Genomic DNA, 20,191 nt, shown 5'->3' with positions numbered 1-20,191 from the left:
GTAGTTTTTCCCCTATTCCTTTGTAATAAAGCCTAACCCTTTTTTATCTGAAAAATATGACTCAAATTTTGGTAGAGACAAGGATTTTTAACTCAGAAGATTTTGTGAAAATACTGGATGGCTCTAAGTTGCTAAAAATAGTTTTATGTGGTATTTTAATTTGTGTGTATGCAAAGAAGTCATTGTTACACATGCTATACTTTAGCAACAGTTGCTTAACTGGAGGAAATAGGAAGGTTTTAAGTATGGCATTCAAATCGTGGGATACCAGCAATGGGTAGAGGTAGTGAAGCTATAAGTGAATTGTACAAAAGTGGAATTCAATCTTTGTACACCATTTCTGCCATAGCATTCCTTTATGCCATCAAGTGCTCACCATAGCCTGTCTTAATTTTTCAGAGGGATTTTAGAGTAGGTGTTGTTGTTAAGACTGTATTCTTGGTTTGGGCTTAGGGTTTTTTTGTATCCGCATGCTAGAGAGCATGTTTATTTAGTTACAAAAAACTTGTACATGGCAGCAATGGAAATGCATTTTTAGTCAAGCTCATTGCTGACAAGCATAAACTTCTCTTTGAAAGGATAAGGGATTTGGTTTTAGCTGTATCTGACATTGGCCAATATCCTAAATTTGTCACAGGCTGAGGGGAAATATATTTATTTTTTCAGCTTCAGGTGAACATTAATTAAAGTAGGGCTCTAAAGGCATACTTTTGTAGCAGACAGTTTGGGGATATTGATTTTAAAATACTGTTTATCTCAAAATCAGCCTAGAAGCTTGTGGTATTAAAAATATTTTAGGAAGGTAGGTTAATGAGGCACTCAGAGGTGCTAGATGAATCCCAGAAATGGTGAGACCTACTTTTAGTGTAGAAGTTCAATGTAATCAAACTGCAAGAGTTTCTCATTTGGTTTAACATGGTACAGAGATTAAATTCATACACAGATTCATACTTCTACCTCTATATGAGTATCATGAATGCAAGAAAATCATGCCCAGCGTGGTAATTCTTTTCAAATCAGTATCAGGATGGTCTGAGTCTCCCATGCATATCAACTGACTGGCTTCAGCTCCCATTGCCCATCTCACAGAGACCCTGTAGCTCTGCACTCCAGGTATGCCCAGGTGCACCTCCTGGGGCCATGGTTTCACACCATCAGTTTGAATCACAGTTCTAATTTTGTGTATGACTTATGGCCAGTCCTTAAAAGGCAATGCAGGCACACTTAAACACTACCTAATCATACATGTGCTTGATAGAATAGCAGAGTTTTGATGCACAATTATAATAAATATATTTATCATAAAAATCCCTGTGAATATTCTGTTGGCTGTGTGCAGTATGGCACAGTCACACTGCCATCTGAATGATGGAAACATAATTATATGTACATAACAGTATACATACCATCAATCTCTCACAGACAAATTGTATCACATAACTATGTAAATGGAGATAAGGTACAGTATTGACTGATACTTTAAAATCTGAGGGGTTATTTTAAGAAGAGGTTAACTTACTTTTGAACTCGCCAAGTAGCTGAAAACTTGTTTTAATTTTTCTTCATCAAGTTCTCCCTTAAAGAAGGTGTTAAAGTAAATGTCTTGCCCAGTAGTCTAGTGAATGTGATCTTTCTGTTGGATAGTAGTAGTTTGTTAGAAGTAATTTAATGTCTCTGATTCATATCATAAGTTCTTTTTTTTCTTTCTCATAAGTATCTATGTCCATGCATGTTTCCTCACATGTGATTATCTTCTTTTCTTTCAAGTCTTTTTCTTCTCTACCATTTCCAACAAAGCAGGGGAAAAAAGTCAGTCTTAGAAGAAGGAGACCGTCAAAGAGTTATAAGCAACTTTGCTTCCCGTGCTATTGAGGCTCACAAGCAATCTAATATCAATGGATCACTGAACAATAATCTTCCCAAATCTTCAAGTAACATCACTTTCTTATCTGATGAGAACCCATTAACTACTCAAAACCCACTATATATGGAAGGTATCACTCAAAGTCCTGCTGATGCTGGGTTTCTACGGAAAAGAAAAGATACTCTAGATACTCTTTCTCCTTCAAGACTAGTCTTGAGAGATACCTCTTTGGGAGGCAGTCACCACGCGTGGACAGTACCAACTCATATTACTAAGAGACATGCGCCTGGTTCTCTGAGTAGGCCAGTTATTATGGACCCCATTCAGTGGCAACAGGAAAGACTCAAAGCAGAGAAGGAAGGAACTGAAAATCTGCGTAGCAGTGTGGATATTAGCAGTCCACTATTTCAAAAAATAAGTGGCCCCAAGTTAACTGTAAAAGAGAAGGCGAGACAGTTTGAGCAGCAGGCTTTGCAGGAAATGAAGCAAGTGAAATCTCCTGATGTGAAATCCATCCAATCATCAACACAGAGCATCTGTTTCCAAGAAGGAGAGAATGTGCTAGAGCAGTCTCCTAAAAGCATGGTTGCTTCTCCTTGCCTTCGCTGTTCTCCTCTGTCCTCTCCAACACCTTGTGCTGAAGTAGTTGAACCAGAGACCTCCAAGGTCCCCTCTGTAATCATCACTCACCATGATTATCCTGAAGAACTTTCTCCTCCACCAACTCGCAAACCAACTCCTCCATCTTTTAGGATAAAGAAATCAGTTTGCCAAAGTTTTCTAGCTCCTCAGACCAAAGAAGTTATAGAAAGCATTCCAGACCCACCTAAGATTCCCCCACCCCCACCTCCACCGCTGCCACCTCCACTGGCACCACCACCTCCATCCCCTCCTCTGTTGCCACCACATACTCCACCTCCACCCACAGTTTCTCTTTTTAATTCTTCTTCATCTCCTCTTAACACCCAGAACCTCTTCCCTGCCAAGCATACAAAATCCCCTGCCAAACAGCCAGCTGTACCACCACCAGCCACAGTGCCAGAGCCTCCTCCCCGTAGGGAGCTGAAAGGTATTCTTAAAAACATTCAGAATTTAGCAGCAATTGAAAAGTCGGTGGCCAATATGTATAGCCAAATAGACAAAAACCACGTTCTGCCCAAGCACGTTTCTAAGCTCAAACCGGTTACAACACCAGAGCTGCCAACTCCAGAAGCTGTGGCTGACCACAACCAGCAGAATGGCAACTTGAGCTGTGTTGTGGAGGAGCTTGAGAAACGCTTTCCATCCCAGTCGACAGCACTGTAATATTTACAGTTGGATGTTTTCTGCATGTAACATTTTGAGTGAGATGACTCTAATGCAGCACATGGTATCTGCCTCAGACTATCTAGACATTCAGACTTTTTCCCTTTCTCTGCTGTATATCACTACCTAATCAGTCCTAATCCCAAACTGCGAGCCATTGTCTTTCCTGTTTCTGAAATCTGTAATGTATAATAGTTTTACAAGTTGTTTTCTCAGAGGTACATCTTGCGGTTCTATGATACTGGTTCTTAGCCTATATACCAAAAATGCTTGGGAAAAACTGTCCATTTTTACCCAAGGATTTGTCACAGACAGCAGAGGGCTTGATACTGCTTAGTGTTAAAGCAGTCTTCACTGTAGGCAATACCAGTAAGCAGAGTGATTTTTCTACAGATGTAATTGGAATCTCTTGCTTTGCCCATAAAATATACCACCTGGGAGGAATCTTACTGTTAAATATTGGATGTCAAAGAAAGCAAGCACCTGTAGTAAGCAGGCTCAGCAATAGTGAGACGGAGTTATTGCAGTAATGCATCTTCATATTTGTGGGAGATGACGCAGCACTCTGTTATGCTGGCATGCTTTCTTTCACCTCACGTTTGCATCTCAAGTCAGAAGAAAAGTTTTGTCTTGATTTGTCAGTAAACCTGGCTGTCTTCTCTCCTGTTATCTATGTTTTGCCTTCCATTGCATTTTTTATATTGTAACTGCATGTTAGAAGTTTTTATTTTGAAAATTTCTTTAATGTACAAAGCATTTGTCTGTTTTTTATTTTGCATGTGCATGTTTTTGGTGTCTCTTTAACTTTCATGCTAGTTTGCCATGAGCTTCACAGAGGAAACATCTTGTTTAAATTGTAATAAAGTCACTCTGATTAGTGTCACCAAATGAAGAGTTTTGAAGTACTTGTAAGAATTTTGAGTACTTGTACTTTACTTTTTGCTGACAGTCATCTAAATCAGATCTTTACATTAAATATCAAATATAGTAAATTAGCTCTTTTGGGAAAAAAATGAAAGTGGTAAGCAAAAGCAGTTTTGTCATGTAAAGGAATGTTAGTTTTAGTATTTTGTCAAAATTGAAAACATTTGTGTTTAGTATGACAATTTTAAAAATCATATTAGGAAAGGTGGATATTACATACTGAAGAAAAATTAAAAATCTGATTCAGTATCAAATGTCATAAATCAGAGCAAAAAGGTAATTGATTATTTATCAGAATGTCTAGAGATACTCAGCTTTTCCATGGTGCTTGGCTTTTTCTCTTTTATCTTTTTGTTTGCTTGTTTGTTTAAATCTGCAGTTAGGACATGTGTGGATGCTTCACCTGGAAACTGCTGAAGGTAGTTTCTCTCTCTTTGCTCCAGAGTCAAACTCCATGAACTCCATCACACAAGTTTCACTTACATTAGAATTTTTCTTTACTTAAAACTCTTGTTGGGCTAAACTGTAGTTCCAAGACGTGTATGTATGAGGGAAATGATGACTGATCATAACATTTTTTTTGTAGCAGAATCTGTATAATTTATTAGGTGCACATATGTGGAATACCTGCTAATGATGCTAAATTCTCCAAGAGCGGCACAAGTGCAGCATAATGTCAAAGTTCAGCAGTTATTAAGTAGAGAAACTTTCAAGAGCCAGAATTGGAAGATGGCTTACATGTTTACTTCCTTCTGTGTGTCTGCTATGGTCCTGCCATGCAGACAATGGGACAGTGGAAAGTGTGGAGAGATGAGCATGAGATGTTACTGTGCTAAGCATGTTCATAATGGATCAGCCCTTAAGGGGATCTTGTAGACCCATATCAAATGTTTCTGTGCAGTTCATTGGATCACTACTGAAATGCAAGACAATTATGACCTGATTTTGCAGTGTGCAGTGTCATGCAGCAAACCTGCAAGCGTTTAACATTAACACCAATGAAGTTATTCAGCTGCAACTGTTTCTGGCATTCCTTAAGCCAAAAGAATTGATGTCACACATGAGCTCCTTTTCAAATATTTAGTTCCATCAGTCTCAGAAGAGTTGGGGGGGGGTCATGGTGATCATCTCTTTACTAATGAGGAGCACCTACTTCCTCTATCTGAAAACCTTTACTAAGTCAGAAAATTTACAAAACCCAGTTTCATTTTTTTCTGGAATTAATGCAACCTTTGCTCTCCTGATGATTTTTTAATAGCCTTTGCTAAAAAATTATTCTGTTAGACCGAGAAAGAAACTGTACCAAGAGCATGTATTTTTAACCTAACCCAGGGAAGTTCTGTCCCATTGAAATGTCTGGATGCTACTGCAGTTCTGCAGCGCTACAAAACATACTATCCAATATAGTAGTTGGTGAGAAGTTGAGCGTATATAAGTGTATTGACCTGTCTTCAGGTTAATTAGGGTCAGATGTGACACTGGATATATTTCTCATCTTTTCATCATGGGTTTGACTGGGCTTAGTTCTGAGCAGGAGCAGAGATTGCATCAGTGGAGAGTGCTTCTTTGCAAACCTGTTTGCAAAGCTGAAATCAAGCAATAGGATATCATTACTCATCTCCCTTCCAGAATCTTTCTTCTCAGTTTCAGCTATGCACTGCAGGAAGCCTCCATCTTAAGAGTTAGGGCAAATTTGTAAGCAGTTGTGTCCTCTGAGTACTATCTGTAGTATTTAGGGTTACAATGCTTTTGCTTTTAGTATGAAAACAGACAGGAAGTATGAAATAGCAAATGCCTGCTGGGATGTCAATAACTTGGAAAATTGTTGCTTTAAGAAAATCAGTCCCTTTAACCTAGGTTAGCAATACAGACCTGTGAAAGGTTGTTGGCAGATTTTGTACATCTAATTTCATTCTTGTTTTATTTTTCATGTTAAGTACCACCAGTGTATACTAGCTGTCATATTATCCTACATTACCATAGGCACTATGTCCTTGCTTCCCATTTTGCATTGAAGATTTCTCTGACTGACTGCAGTGAAGTCTGGCTGATAAAAGTTTATCCAGAAGCAAGTCTTCCCTTGGTAGAGTGATTTAATTACTTCCTGGAAACAAATTATGTTGGTTTGACCTTTGCCATTTTGTCAGAATAGGTCCTTGTGCTGTATTGAGTGAATGGGTATTTTTTGTCTTTTGATTTGTTTTTTTTTTTCCTCTAATCGTGGCCATACAAAAATATAATAGAAGTATAAGCATCTCTCAAAACACAGCACAGTGCTATTTTTAAGCAAGTTGAATTCCAAATTTAATTAGAATTACTTATGCTTTTAATCTGCAAATATGGTGACTACTTGAGAGCAATTAAGAATAATAGGCTTACTTGTCTTCTGTGCAACACAAGACCTTCTTTATCTGAAGATTATTTAGGCAATATGGAAACTAAGCAGTGTTCTTCAAGTGGGCTTTGAAAAGTTACAGATGATTTTTCAATGATAAATCTTCATTTCAGTTGTTCATTAGTTTATATTATATGGGCAACAGCATTAATTTAATGCTAATAATTCCATGTGCTGAATATTAATAGTAAAGTTCATAGATGGTGATATTAAAGAATAAAAGGACTTCTACTCTGTTCTTTATTATTTACTCCAGTGTAATTAAAGACTTTCTGTTGACTGCTGTATGTGTACTAGGTTAAGCTCAACGTAATTTTGAGCATTTACCCTTTCTTTCTTTAGAAAAAAAAAAACAAAACAAAGAAAAGCTAAGCTTATCCTTAATAATAATGCTAAGACCTAAATTTTTGTTCCCTAGTTTTGTCTAAGCAATTTTAATCTTCTGTCACAAAATGTAAAAATAGAGAACTTGATGTACACAATTGCATTTGCCATGCATATGAATGGCTCCAAGAAAAGGAATTAAAACAACAGAAAACTTCCAGTAAGATCAAAAGCATAAGGCCTTTGGTGAAATAATCTTAGATAGCAAAAATAATTTAACTCCCTCCTGCTGAGCAAATGTTAGGAAATGTGTAACATTTCTACATTACATTCTACAAGAAATTAGTAATAGAAGCTCCAGGCTAATTTCTGGTAAGTCCTGAGTGAATACAGAAAGTCCAGAAGTAGAAGAGAAACTGGTTTACTGCTTAAGCAGATGGGTGAAATAACAGTCTCTTTGTAGATGGTCTCTGTAGGTCTCTGAGGCAACAGAGAGGTTGATTGGGCAGGGTGTCTGTCACAGGAGCACAAGGAAAGCCAAACACAGCATTCACCCCTTTCCCTTTGTTGAGTTCCACAGGGTGCACTGGCTCTCTGGCTTTTGGGGATTGGGGATTTCTTCTCATTCATTTGTAATCTAAAGCAAGAAAAGATCCTAAAGATTCACTAGCCTTTTTCATGCAATGACTCATGTCCAGAGCAAATCTAAATAAAAACATTTTTTGTATTTCTAGATATATATTTCTTTTTTTGCTAGTAATATTTGTAATTATATTATCTTTTCACCTCTCTCCAGAAATAATGGCAGTGTGCATCTTTATGTAGTCTCACAGAAGTATAACTAATTTTTTTTTCTTTTTCTTTTTTACTTCTAGGAGAGGATATGCACAGCAAGAGGTAAGGCTGTTCCCCAGTTACATTTAAAATATTAATTGCATCAGCATACTTTTCCCATACAACCTATGTTGTGAAACTTATTGCTGCTGGGTGTTTTAGAGGCAGAAATATGAAGTGGTTCACTATTGCGGCACAAATGTAACTTCCAGGCTAGGAGATGGCTATTGCTGCTTGACAAACTGCCAAAAGCAGTTTGCCACAGAATTCCCTCCATGCCTGCTCTGTTTTCTTATGACACGCCACTGCCCACTGTTACAGGTTGGGTAATGGACTGCATAGATCTTCTCAGTAACTCAGTGTAGTCTGCTGTTCTCACAACATCTTTTTCTCCAGCAATAAATAGCACAAAGCGTTTCTTTCAGAAATCTGAGCAAACTCACTTAATAATTGGAAAGTTATCTAAAACACATTTCAGACATAAAGGCTGACATTTAGTGCTGAGAGCTAGGTCAATTTTACTAACCTTAAGAAGTGTATCTGGAGCTAGAAGTGTATCTGGAGCTCCTTATTCGGTAGTGTCTTGCAAATTGCAAGACTTCTGTTGTTCTGCTGTGATTTTTCCTCCCTTTGCAGAGTTGATTTGTGTATCTCAGTCTGGATACAGAACATCCCTATCTCTCAGGGCCTGCCGAGAAACTCAATATAGTGCCATCAAGTTTTGGGGGGGGTATGGAGACAATACCAGAACTTGGTTTTCCTGATTGATTTTCCAGAGTAAATCTGATTCTAATTTACAAAACAGCAAGCGCTGTGCATTGGTCTGCAATTTGCAGAAAGCTGGAGACTAATTAACAACATGACTACCAAACATGACCTGTGTTTAGCTGTGACACACCTGGGAACAGCCATATCATCCTCCATGCAGCCTGATGGGGTGTTTTCCCTCATGTGAACATGCTTTTCTCATTGTGTGCTGCATAAAGAAAGAAATCACACATAAGATGTAGAGAAAACAAGTGAGATAATCCTTCACTGTCTTACTGGTATTGAGAATTAAAGTGTATTTGTGGTTGCAGAGTACTCAGTTAAAAGCCACAGAAGTATCTGAGAATAGATAGAGATTTAAAGTAATGGTATTGCAGTAGAAGCTTGGATAAGAAATCAAATCACTTCAGGTTTTTAATGGCTAAATCACTGACATTACTGCAGATTCCCATGGATTTGCTTTCAACCTGTTGTGGATAATTTTTGTCTGCCATTGTCTCCCTGCTGTCTCCAACATACACCACATGATAGTTTTCTTGGGCCTTGATAGAGGTTAAGTTGAATAATTTAGATAATCACCACATAAATTGGGAATTTGATCTTTTTATTAGGCAAAAGTAATAGTGGACTGTAAAGTTATTTTATTACCTCAGGTGCTTAGCAGTGTTCTACTTCTTACTTAGCATGGAAGTACCCAGGTGACTACTGTACAATAAACACCTGTGTTTTTAGGATTTCTTTCCATTCTTAACTCAAACACAAATTACCTGCATCCTAATTACTGCTGCCTAATTAACCCCTTTCTGATTTTTTTTTTTTTTGTAGCAACAGCAGTTGCTGAGACCTTCTCTTCTCAGACCAGAGGTACCTCTATTTTTTATTTCTTAATTATTCTGTAACTTCTTTAATGGCTTTTACATAATTTCCTAATAAAAAATTGTCTTAAATAATGTTTTTCCCTGACTCTTAGATAAAAAGGAAAGTCCCAACATTGTTATCACGTTTATATAAATACCTCAAATTTACTGCATCTTTGTATTTTCCCTTTGAGCATTTTTCAGCTGCTCCCATAGACTTGGATCCCACAGACTAAAAGCTTTCCTAGTTTCGTGTCCAGATTCACAGACAGAGTAATTTCCTCACTGTCCAACTCAGTCTATTTTTGAAGATGTCAGTCAACTGATAATTGATTATTGTACCTTGAGATGAACTAAGCAGTTGGCCTGTCAGGATAATGGAAGCCTTAGGACACTGCTCTGAAGTGCAAAGGCAGGTCTGAATTATAAACCAGGTACTCTTTATTTCAGATCTTTTAGATGCAGTATTGTTTCCAGAATAAACAATAGAGCAAATGTAGCTTTTGTGACACATTGCTATTGATGGTATTTTTGTGGTACAGAATAGTGATAATTTCTGCAGTCATTATAAGTAATTACAATGAGATGCTCTGACACAACTTTTCATTGGACAGAAGGCAAACCTATAGGAAGCTGTGAGATAGAGGCAACATGCATGCCACTTTTGTAGGATATAAAAAAGTACTTAGCTTAGTCCAGTGCTGCTCATGATTGTTGATGTTTGAGAAAACATTTTAAGAGTCCTGGCAAGCAATGTAGGTAAAATAGCCCTAATCAATGCAGTTTTTTCCTTTGAGAGGTGCAAGAAGTGACAGTGTGTTTTCAGAGTCTATTCCAGTTACTGAATGAGGGTTTTGTACAGGATAACTGAGACAGTGTCCCAGAACCATAGTACTGTCTGCATTTAGCTGATTTCAGTTACTCCCAGAGAATGCACAACAGAGGGGGTCATTTAAAGCTCCTGTAGGCTTCTCATTATGGCTTTTGACAGTTTTAAGTGTTCCTCAGATTATTAATTTTTTTATTTTGCTTGTAGGCACTTTAATATACTTTTCTATGCTCCTCTTTCATCAGTCATTGTTGTGTGTAACTGTGCATTCACTCAGTGTTTCTGTTTTGACAGGAGTTAAGTATGGAGTCTGGAATTGATCCAGGACAGGAATACTATGGGCAAGATTACTACAGCTATGAGCATGGGTATATTTTAATTTTTCCTCTGTGTTTCTGAAAATGCTGTTTTCCAGGTTGGTGATACTTCTTTTTACAACGTGTAATCTGGAGATTTCCCTTCACCTCAGGATTACTTTAATCTTTGTGTCCACGAAGTCATGCACTGACAACAAAACTATTTTTAAAAGTTATGGGGGTGTTGTATAAATCCCTGCTTCTTTAGGAATCTATTATGCTTGGAGAGTGTATACCCCAGGTATCATGCTGGTTTCATATTCACTTTTTTGTTTACATATTTCTGCTGCCTTGGAAATAAATTTCCATCATCTCCTTCCCTTTTGTGGCTCACCAGCCTGAGTACAGTAACTACTCTCTGCTCACAATTCCCAGCCACTGTCTGGCCTTTTATGTTTATGTATAAAAATTTCATCCTGCCTTGTTCTGATAATGCCCATCTGATTGAAAGCACTTTAAGGATTATTGCTGTTCTTACAAGCCTGCAGAAATTCTCCAGAACTGATCCCAGGGAACGTGCTCTTTCATTCCCTAATTATAAAAAGGATCCTCCAAAAATCAGGTCTAGTGATCTGTAAAGAAGGTCACTGTAGTTGGGGGATTCTGGGCTGATCCCAAAGACACCCTCATGTCACCTTGTAGTTTTCATGGGCTTGTGGGCAATTGCAATAAGAAGAGGTTTTGGATTGTGTTACCACTAAGGAAAAAAGAATAATAATCTTTTCAAAGGTAGAGAGAAAAGTGAGCAAATAAATTCTTGTCCTTTGGGGATGTGAACATGTGCATTTGTTGCTGTGTGTGGAGACACGTGTGAACACATTGGTGCACATTATGAAAAGAAAATGGTGGTTTTGCCAGGTATGAACTGCCTCAGTATGGTAGCCGACGACGACTGCTGTCTCCTTCAGGGATGTACGATGAGTATGGGGAAGTCATGGTGGAGAATGATGGTGGCTACTACTATAGTCCACATGGATCGACAGCAGAAGAGGTAAGTAGCTCTGGTGTGTTGATTCTACCTCTGCAAAAAAATGGACCATTAAACTTTTGTCAGATGTATTTTGTAGCTGATTAGAAAATTGCATTCTGTATATACCTAATAAGCAGTTCTTCCAATGCTAATCATTGCTTGCCCTTCTAATGACTGGTAAAGTTTGTGTCAGCACCTCTTTCCCTTTTTCTAGAAATAAGAAGGAATTGCGAAGTTTCTTTTAATAGCCACGTCTATTTTTCCCTCAATGTAGATTTTGATTGCAAAGAAAAATCCTCATATCCTTAGGTAATATCATTTTATATTGTTAACCAAATGGTGTATTACTAATATTCAGCTTATAACTGGTGATTTTCCACTGAGAAAAGCAGTCACCTGAACTCATTTATCATAAAGTTCACAATTGAATGCAAAGAAATTTTAAAATGTCAGTGGCAGCCAGGAAAAACTTGACATAAATGTTCCCTTTTTTAAAATCTGATTTTCAGAAATACGACACTCTAAATCTATGGCTTTTAATTAAATGAGAAGAGATAACATTTCTGAGCCAGTACTTTTCCCTGTTGTAGAATAAGGTAGTTATGTAATTGCAGCCTATTCTAGAAGTATAATTTTCCCCATAACTTTGGTAAAAAGCTATTCAAAACAGGTAAGTCAGTTTTTATGCTGGGAAAAGTGTTGCATTTGTTCCAACTGATTTATTTTCGGGTACAAGTTTTCACAGTAGCTATCTTTCAAATTGTAATCAAGTTCCATTTTCCTAATTTGCAGGGGATGAGTCAAGGCAGAGGTCCTTCAAGCAGAGGTATAAGCCAGAGAGCAGGGGCTCAAATAGAAGGTAGACCTTTAGGTGGTGGGATGGATCCTAGACATGGAAGAGTATACAGGACCAGCCAGGGAAAAAGGAAACTAAAAGCAGTGATGCATTTAAGTCGCGTAGCAGTCAGTGCTCACAAAACAGTAGGAAAAACTGAGTCTGCTCATTCTCCATGGAAGAAAGCAAAGATATTCCCAATGATTCTGCATAAAGTGAAGGGTGGTAGGAAAGATTCAAGTTATGCCAAGTTGATGTCAGCTCGCCAAGTGGACGGTGAGAAAAGTATGATTATCAGGGGGAGTTACTTTCAGAAATCGACAGATGACAGGCCTTCGATGAGAAAACTTAATCACGTGTTAAAACGCATTAGTGTCTCCAGAAAATTTCAAGAGCCTATTAGCAAAGATTTAGTGTATGCAAGAGGAAAAGGAGAGGAAGAATATGAAAGAGATGAAGCAAAATCAGGAGTTTCAATAAATATCACAGCAGAGAGTGAACATGAGGATAGTGATTATGAGAAGAAGAAAAAGAAGAGAAGAAAATACACTTCAGATGAATCATCGGTGAAAAGTAGCAGCTCTGGCTCAGAGTCAGAAGATAAAGACTACTTGAAAATTACTCTGGACCAAGATGAAGCCACTGAAAGTACTGTGGATTCAGATGAAGAAACTGGGCATGATTCTGGGGATTCTGATGATGACTCTGAATCCAGCTCTAGCAGTGAATCAGAGGAGGACTCATCTGAAGAGGATGATGATGAGGAAGACTCTGACAGTGATGAAGATGGTAGCCTGTCAAAGAGCTCATCTACACGAAGTTCATACAGCAAATCAGGGAGTAGCAGGTCCAGCAGTAGAAGAAGCACTGAAAGGTCCAGTATAAAAAGTAGGGAAGGTAGCTCTTGTGGCAGAGTGAGGCAATCCAGCCGTAAATCAAGTATTAGCTCTAATGTATCAGGTAGTGAAAGGGAGATGAGCTACAGGAAAGCTTCAGGATCCAGCTATAAGAGCAAAACTTCTTCTGCCAGCCTTGAAATAGAAGAAACAATAGAAGAAGTGTCAGAAGAAGATGAACAAGTGGATGTTGAGCAAGTTAGTGCAATACCTAATGAGATAGCAGGTAACTCAAATAAGGCAGTTTCTGAGACATCCGCCAATGCAAAAATGTATGCTACTGAAGAGGACAAGAAAGGAAAATCAGCTGTTAATGGTAAGGATAGTGTAGGTGAAAGCACAGAAGAGGCTGATACAGATGCTAGTGACAGGGAGGAAGCTATCAGTAAGAATGACTCTTCTTGTCTAGAAAGTGAAATCAGTGTTACTTCCAAAGGAACTAAAGTGACAAAAAGCACAAATAGTGCCTCTTCTGGTAAAACCACTACTTCCCCTGAGTCTGAGAATCAAAGTTCTGACACCAACACAAAAAGAAAGAAAATTAAAAAAAAGATGTCCCAGGAAAACAGTCAGTCCCAGTCAGATGAGACCCTGGATACTGCCATTACAGAGTCAGAGACTGCTGGTGATTCTACATCCTTTTAAAAAGGAGCGACAGTAGGTGAACATTTTGCAGTGAAGAATGATCTTGTTTGCTGTGCCTTCTGTGTGGTCTTTCCTAAGAAATACACACTTGACTAAAGATAGCCAAAAAGAAAATGTTAAAGCTTATTGCTTCAGCATTTGAATCCTGTCTTAAGGATAAACAGTATAAAACCAAATTAATGTAATTCCTCTGAGACACTACTCAGGTATACTTAATGGTAGATATAGAAAAATTAATTTTCATTAAGCAGTGGCATGAAGAATTACTTCTTTTTCTCTGCTAGCTTCAGTAATGTGGTTAAAGAGGCATTGCGTTGTTTCTTAGCTTTAATCCTTTTTGAATCGTGCACATTCTGAAGTGGCATTGCATTTTGCTTTAGCTGTAATGGATAGCTTGGTGAACCTGATGGCACAACCTTATTAGGGAGCCTGTGTTCATGCAGGTTGTGTCTGTCACAAAATGGAATGCTGCGGGAAGGAAAAAGGGCAAAAACTGGAATTCAGTGAAGAACAGGAATGAGGATGGAGGATGAAAAGACTTAGAAGTCATAACATTTGCTAATCTTCAAATGAGTTCTCTGCTGTAAATATTAGCCCTGTTTGCAGGGAAGACAACTGAAATTGCAGCAAAGTAATGCTTCTGAAACTGCAGAGCGTTACTAGCAGAGCTGGGATTAAACTGTTTCTGGGATTCAGGTTTCAGGTACCAGTGGTGTACAAGACAGGAATGCTTGTCAGAGGTAGGTGAGCAAAGTGAACTCTGTCAGAAAAGAAAATGGATTACATTGCCAGCATCTGTCCTTCCCACCTAACAATACAGATTTTATTTTTTTTTTAAACATCTGTTTAAAAGTTTGACATGTATAACAGCAAAGTGTTGCTGAAGGTAACCATCATCTATGTTCTATATTTTGGTATTTGCCTTTTAAAATTCAATATCCTGCAATATCTGATGTCATTCAATAGAGAAATTTTGTAGTGCTTCCATTAGCACAATTCAGCTCAGAATGAGCATGATTGCATAGGAAGGACCTGTGTTATTGACAGCACAAGTGGCCTTTTCCTTTTCATGTAATAAGCAAACTTTGAATGATATATCCCTGACAGAGCTCTTATCAGTGCTGTCAGCACACAGTTCATAAGCTTTGTATATCAACAAGCTATCTGTGCTTTATTTACCCACAGCCACCGAGTTGTTTCACAACCACTAGATTTACACAAATAAGACATAAGAAGCCTAAATAAAGTTAAAGCTTTGAGCCAGTGTTGGATTAGTCTTGTGAGTACTTTAAAGGTATTACAAATTCTGGCATATGCACCAAAGCTCTGCCATGAAGTCTCTGTTAGATGGGGGAGAGAAAAATGTTTGAATTTTTAAGGAACTTGAACCTGCGGTGGAGTTACCTTGGCAGGACAGCTAGTGTTCAGCTGCAAAGCATGATAGTAATTTTAAAACTACTGTCTTTAATTCCAGTTGAAATGTGAACTAGATTTATGATTACTTATCTAACTTTTTCATTCCCACATAACACAGAGTTGTCACTGCACAGTGTTTTAACATAAATCCCATTTGAACTACTCAGTCTTTTCATCCACCTGAATATATCTGTGTGAAGAAAATTGCATGTCTTTATCAGGAGTAAAAGAGTATAGGCATCTAAATAATTTGTATGAAGTATAACTTCTCAGAAGCTTAAGAGTAATCACCACTGTTTGTACTTTGCATGATTTTCTTTCTCTAAAAACTGGCTTTTATTGTGTGCATGTGTATGTATTGCAGTGGAGTTAACTGTGATGGTGTCTGCTGCCTTAGTGAAATAGCAGTATTTTCATTATTAATTCAAGAATCATAGTAGCTTGTTTCAGTCTACTGAAAGGAAGCATTTATTTTAAAAAGATCAATTATAAATTAAAATAAGTAGTGTGTTTTGCGGAATCATTATTAGTACAAAGTCCCAGCAACATGGAAATCATTTACATTAAGTCTTTTAAAAAATATAAAAATTACGTAAAATCTAAAGTCTCTTTTCTCAACCATCTCCCATTTAACAGCAAAGATTCCACTTCATTGGAGCTGGCACAAAGTCTTATATCAAGTTTTTCTTTTTTTAACCAGCCAATTTTACAAACATCGTGCCTGAGAATTTCCCTTGTGCAGGTCCCAAGGTCTTTCTCTGCTTGATGTGTTGTGCATATAAAACAGACCTGCTCAATGCCATTTCTGCACTGAATTTACAATGTAGTAATGCTCTGGAAGAAAACTGCTAAGGCCATCCTAGCATTGACCCGTCAGTACAGAAGTTTCTTAGAAGTGTCATTTACACAATGGCTTCATCATCAGTGCCTTCTAGTTTCTGTTAGACGGGGTTATTAATCTAGTTGTTTTTCTTTGTAAGACAAACTGAGACACTGCTTTGTCAAAATATGACTGGCTTACTATCTTGTATTACTATTGTGATACACAGAAGCTTTCTTTCAGAAAGTAATTTCTCCATTCTCAGGATTCTCCAATGAAGGTGCACTTCTACTTGACTGGAGTACAGCTGAATGCATCTGTAGAAAACAAAAAAACAACAACAACAAAAACCCCAAACAAAAAAAAAAAAAAAAAAAACCCCAAATTTGTAACTACTTTCCAAATCTGACCAAAACCATCAGTTTTTATACACTCTGTCTTGCATTATGCTGTTCATAAACTAACATGGATTTATCAGTCTTACAACTTTTTGTACAAAGCATTGTTTGTGTGTTCAAGCATTAGGTATATATGATAAAGGCACACAGTGGTAATCAAAACAATTAAGAAAGATCTATGTACAAGCTAAAAGGAATGGTACAAAAGACCAAGTTAATAAAAGTTCGTATGAGTCTCTAGATGAAAGACAAGATAAAAAACAGATGGAAAAAGGGCAGGAAAATGTAAGAAATGGTGCTAAGGTTTAATAACATTTCTGTTTGTTGTCAAACAGTGGGCCAGAAAGAAAAAGATTAAGTTGATCGTCGACCCAGAGTATGAGACCAGCTCCACTGGGGAAGACAGCGCTCCTGATTCCAGCCAGAGGAATCGTCTTAATAACCCGAATATTCAAAACAACATCAACGGTAACATCTACATTGCACAGAATGGCTCTGTTGTCAGAACCCGGCGTGTTTGCCTTGGTAATAATTTAAAAGTCACATCTCCAGTGAGGCTGGGGAAACAATTCAAGAAACTGGACAAGCTTGCAGTGACACATGAGGAGAGTGTCCCACTGAACACGTTGTCAAAAGGACCATCTTCTAGTGATAAAATGAACACAAGACCCAGCAGTGTCTCATTTGCTTCCTCTACTATAGGGGCTGAAAATATAGTAACAAAGCCAGGGGGCTCCAAAATGAAAAGCACAGAAGAGCAAGAATCGGTTGTTGATAATGATGATGTCAAAGAGCCCTTGGAGTCTCACAGTGAACACACGCAGTCAGATGAAGAGGAGCTCTGGATGGGCCCTTGGAACAACCTTCACATACCAATGACAAAACTGTGATTTTATTTCTTTTTTTTATTTTTACTTCAGTTTATAATAAACTGCGCTTTTTATTGTCACTGAGGAAAATGTATGAAATTTGTATTGTGCACATACATTGTATACTACAAATGACACGCTTTAAAGTTTAAAAACAAAAATTGCACTCACATTTGTACCAATTAATTGTCCTCCCAACAATTATTTTGACAGGCTCCCATTTCACTAAGCAATACTTCATTGAAATTAATTAGTTTTTTTGGATCTTGATTTATTGTTTAATAAACAGTAAACTACTAATAAATGCACAGTAACATTTGGTTAACTTTTCAGACGGTTCTATTACATGCCTAGCTTGTTTTTCTGTATGGTACTTGTGGCTCTACTGTTTAGATTTGGAAATTGTCTATTTATGTTCAAGATTTATATCCAGAGCTCTTGCTTCTGAACTCAGAGTAATAAATTAAAAATAAATCCATGAAAGTCAATGGAGCATATCCTCGGCTGGCTTAAATTTGAGTAACATTACCAAAGTCAGTAGTGATATACCAGTTTATGCAAACAGAGGATCTCGCTCAACACCAAGCTATCAAACTCATGTAAGAGTGGAATCAGAGTTTATAAAAGTATAGCACTGCTACATAGAAAAGTGGAATAGAAGATTAAATAAGCTAAAAGTTGTGAAGAGGAAGGAAATGTGTAGCAAATAATATTGTTCAGAGTTACCTGGCTGTGGTTTGTTCATTTTCGTTTGTAAATTGCCTCATTCCAATTTGCTTCTCTAGTTATTCATCTTTTCATCTCTTCCCACATCAGTTCTGTTTTCTTCTTTGTATGGTCTTTAGCTCCAGTTTTTATGCTCATCAGTAATTGTCATCCTATGGCTATATTCCTCTGAGATAAACCAGGATGATACATGAGTCTGTGTGATAGAAATAGGCATTAAAGAGTAATTAATAGGAAAGGGATAGATGCATTTCAAGCCCAGCTAGCTGGTAGGTTAAATGGTATAATCACCATTCCACTTCAATAGTGTTGAACATAAACCTGTTGAAAAGACAAATGGGTCATGGTGAAGAGGATGAAAACTGAATATTTTATGAGGCTGATATGCATAAACTTATCTGTGAGGGGCAAAGGGAGTCAGAACTTTAAGTAAGCATTACTTGTAAAATGCACCACATAAATTTTGGCTTCTGCTTATAATTTCTATTTGAACCTCTAAGTAGTGTGTGTGTTGTATTGCAACTTGAATAGGGACCTGAGAAATGCCGCTGTTCATAGTCACCAATACCTAAAAGACATTAGCAATACAGAGTGAAGTATTTTTCTCCAATATGATATAGGAAAAAAAAAAAAAAAGATATGTATTCACATAAGAAGCATGTCCTGTTGTATTGCACAAAACTTTTTTTCAGGGTAAGGTCAATCTGGTTGTGAGAACAATATGGATATTTCTCGAAAGATGCGAAGAGTCAACAGATAAATGTTTACAATTAGTAAGGAAATTACTGATATCATCATTCTTTTCCTGTTGCTATATAGTTGAAGTTTCACCACAAGATCTGGATGACCATGACTGTTGGTTCTGCTCTGGCAGTAAATGGACTTCTGCTGCTGTGATTGTTTTCCTCTTGCACAGATTCTCACCCTTAATTCCTCTTAATGTTTGTCTTTTAGAAGCTGTTCACATGTTATGCCAATGTAAATGTGACAGTTATGTCAAACACCTCCTTTCCAGGCTGAGGTTTCCAACCAAATATATTGAGAGATGGTGCTTGGTTTTAGGCATGAGAAACACAATGTAGCCTACCACACAAAGAAAAAAAAACAAAGACCTGGTATTTCTTTCTCTTAACTCTTTTATCTTGACATATTTGCACTTGGTACATAACAAAAAAAAAAAACAGAAAAGCTGTTTGGAGTTTAGCTAGAGTCTGAATATTTAGATAAGAATGATGGAAGAAAAAAAATCTATTCTTTGAAATAACTAGTAAAATGTTATATTTTAATCCTGTTTAATATACTGTTATTATTTCACTACATCATTTTTATTGCAAGATCTGTCAGTTCATTTCTCACTAAATACTTCAACAAGGTTATATGTGTTTTAGAGAAACATTTTCTCTCAGCTGCTCTCAATTTTCTGAGGGGAAAAAAATTGTTTCTTTTCCTAGAGAGTCACAGGTACACCAGCTTTAGCTCCAGCTCTGTGGAGTATTCAGGTCTAACACTGGTGGTCAGTATTGCTGTGCATACTTATCAAAGACACAACCTGTCAGTAGAGGTTTGTCTCCTTTGTGCTGTCCAGGTGCTCAGAACTTTTCCCACAATGCAAAGAGCATGAGAAATTTTATTTTTCAGCAATGGCTGGGGTCCATCTAAAATTTAGCTCAATTTAGCTGAACTTGCAGTGACTTTCAAATTCTTGCATACTGTTGGCAAAGAGAGGACTTCATGAAATTCTTTTCTTTTCTGTGGATGTAATGCTGTAAATCAATATAGAGTTCAGATCTTTATTTTCTGGGACTGCCATACTGTAAATTACTAATGATTTTAGACTGAGCTTTCAGTAAGCACGAAAAACAACATCAGTAACAGTACCGACTGATAGGGTAAAAAAGGCACTTTTCCTTTGGGAAGTGAAGTATTAGCATGGCTTTGGTGGATACAGTAAGTAGAATAACGTATCAGAGTCTTGGGATATAATTTACAGCTATTTAACCAGTGAAATTTGTAAAGCTGGTGTAAGGCATTTGCCACTGGGTGGCAGAACTTCTGACTGCTTAACCTATCAAGGTGATAATCATTGCTCCTGACACTGATTTAATTTGTACACAAGGAGGAGGAGGCAGTGATAGTTTTGTGGTTTAGTACGGCACCTGC

General features: G+C 37.4%; 1 protein-coding gene across 10 annotated transcripts in view; it reads left to right on the top strand.

The window, feature by feature from the left end:
* Positions 1–19,317, top strand: part of PCDH15 (protocadherin related 15) — a 370,883-nt gene extending 351,566 nt beyond the window's left edge. For 2 of the 10 annotated variants that reach the window (XM_062637927.1, XM_062637924.1), the window contains 5 exons: positions 7,688–7,709; positions 9,240–9,278; positions 10,395–10,468; positions 11,315–11,447; positions 16,772–19,317. In XM_062637927.1, the coding sequence (XP_062493911.1) occupies positions 7,688–7,709; positions 9,240–9,278; positions 10,395–10,468; positions 11,315–11,447; positions 16,772–17,326 (823 nt within the window). In that variant the 3' untranslated portion in view covers positions 17,327–19,317. Of the gene's footprint in view, positions 1–1,767; positions 4,049–7,687; positions 7,710–9,239; positions 9,279–10,394; positions 10,469–11,314; positions 11,448–12,218; positions 14,335–16,771 lie in introns of those variants that run through there. The other 8 variants (XM_062637921.1, XM_062637925.1, XM_062637920.1 and 5 more) reach the window with 6 other exon arrangements.
* Positions 19,318–20,191: the final 874 nt, after the last annotated feature.

The sequence above is a fragment of the Pezoporus occidentalis genome, unplaced genomic scaffold, assembly GCF_034315485.1.
Source record: "Pezoporus occidentalis ecotype Australia unplaced genomic scaffold, CSIRO_AGI_Poc_V1 ctg54, whole genome shotgun sequence".
In the NCBI taxonomy this organism is placed as follows: Eukaryota; Metazoa; Chordata; class Aves; order Psittaciformes; family Psittacidae; genus Pezoporus; species Pezoporus occidentalis.
Note: the sequence above shows the minus strand (reverse complement) of the source record. Positions and strands in the feature narration are given on the sequence as shown.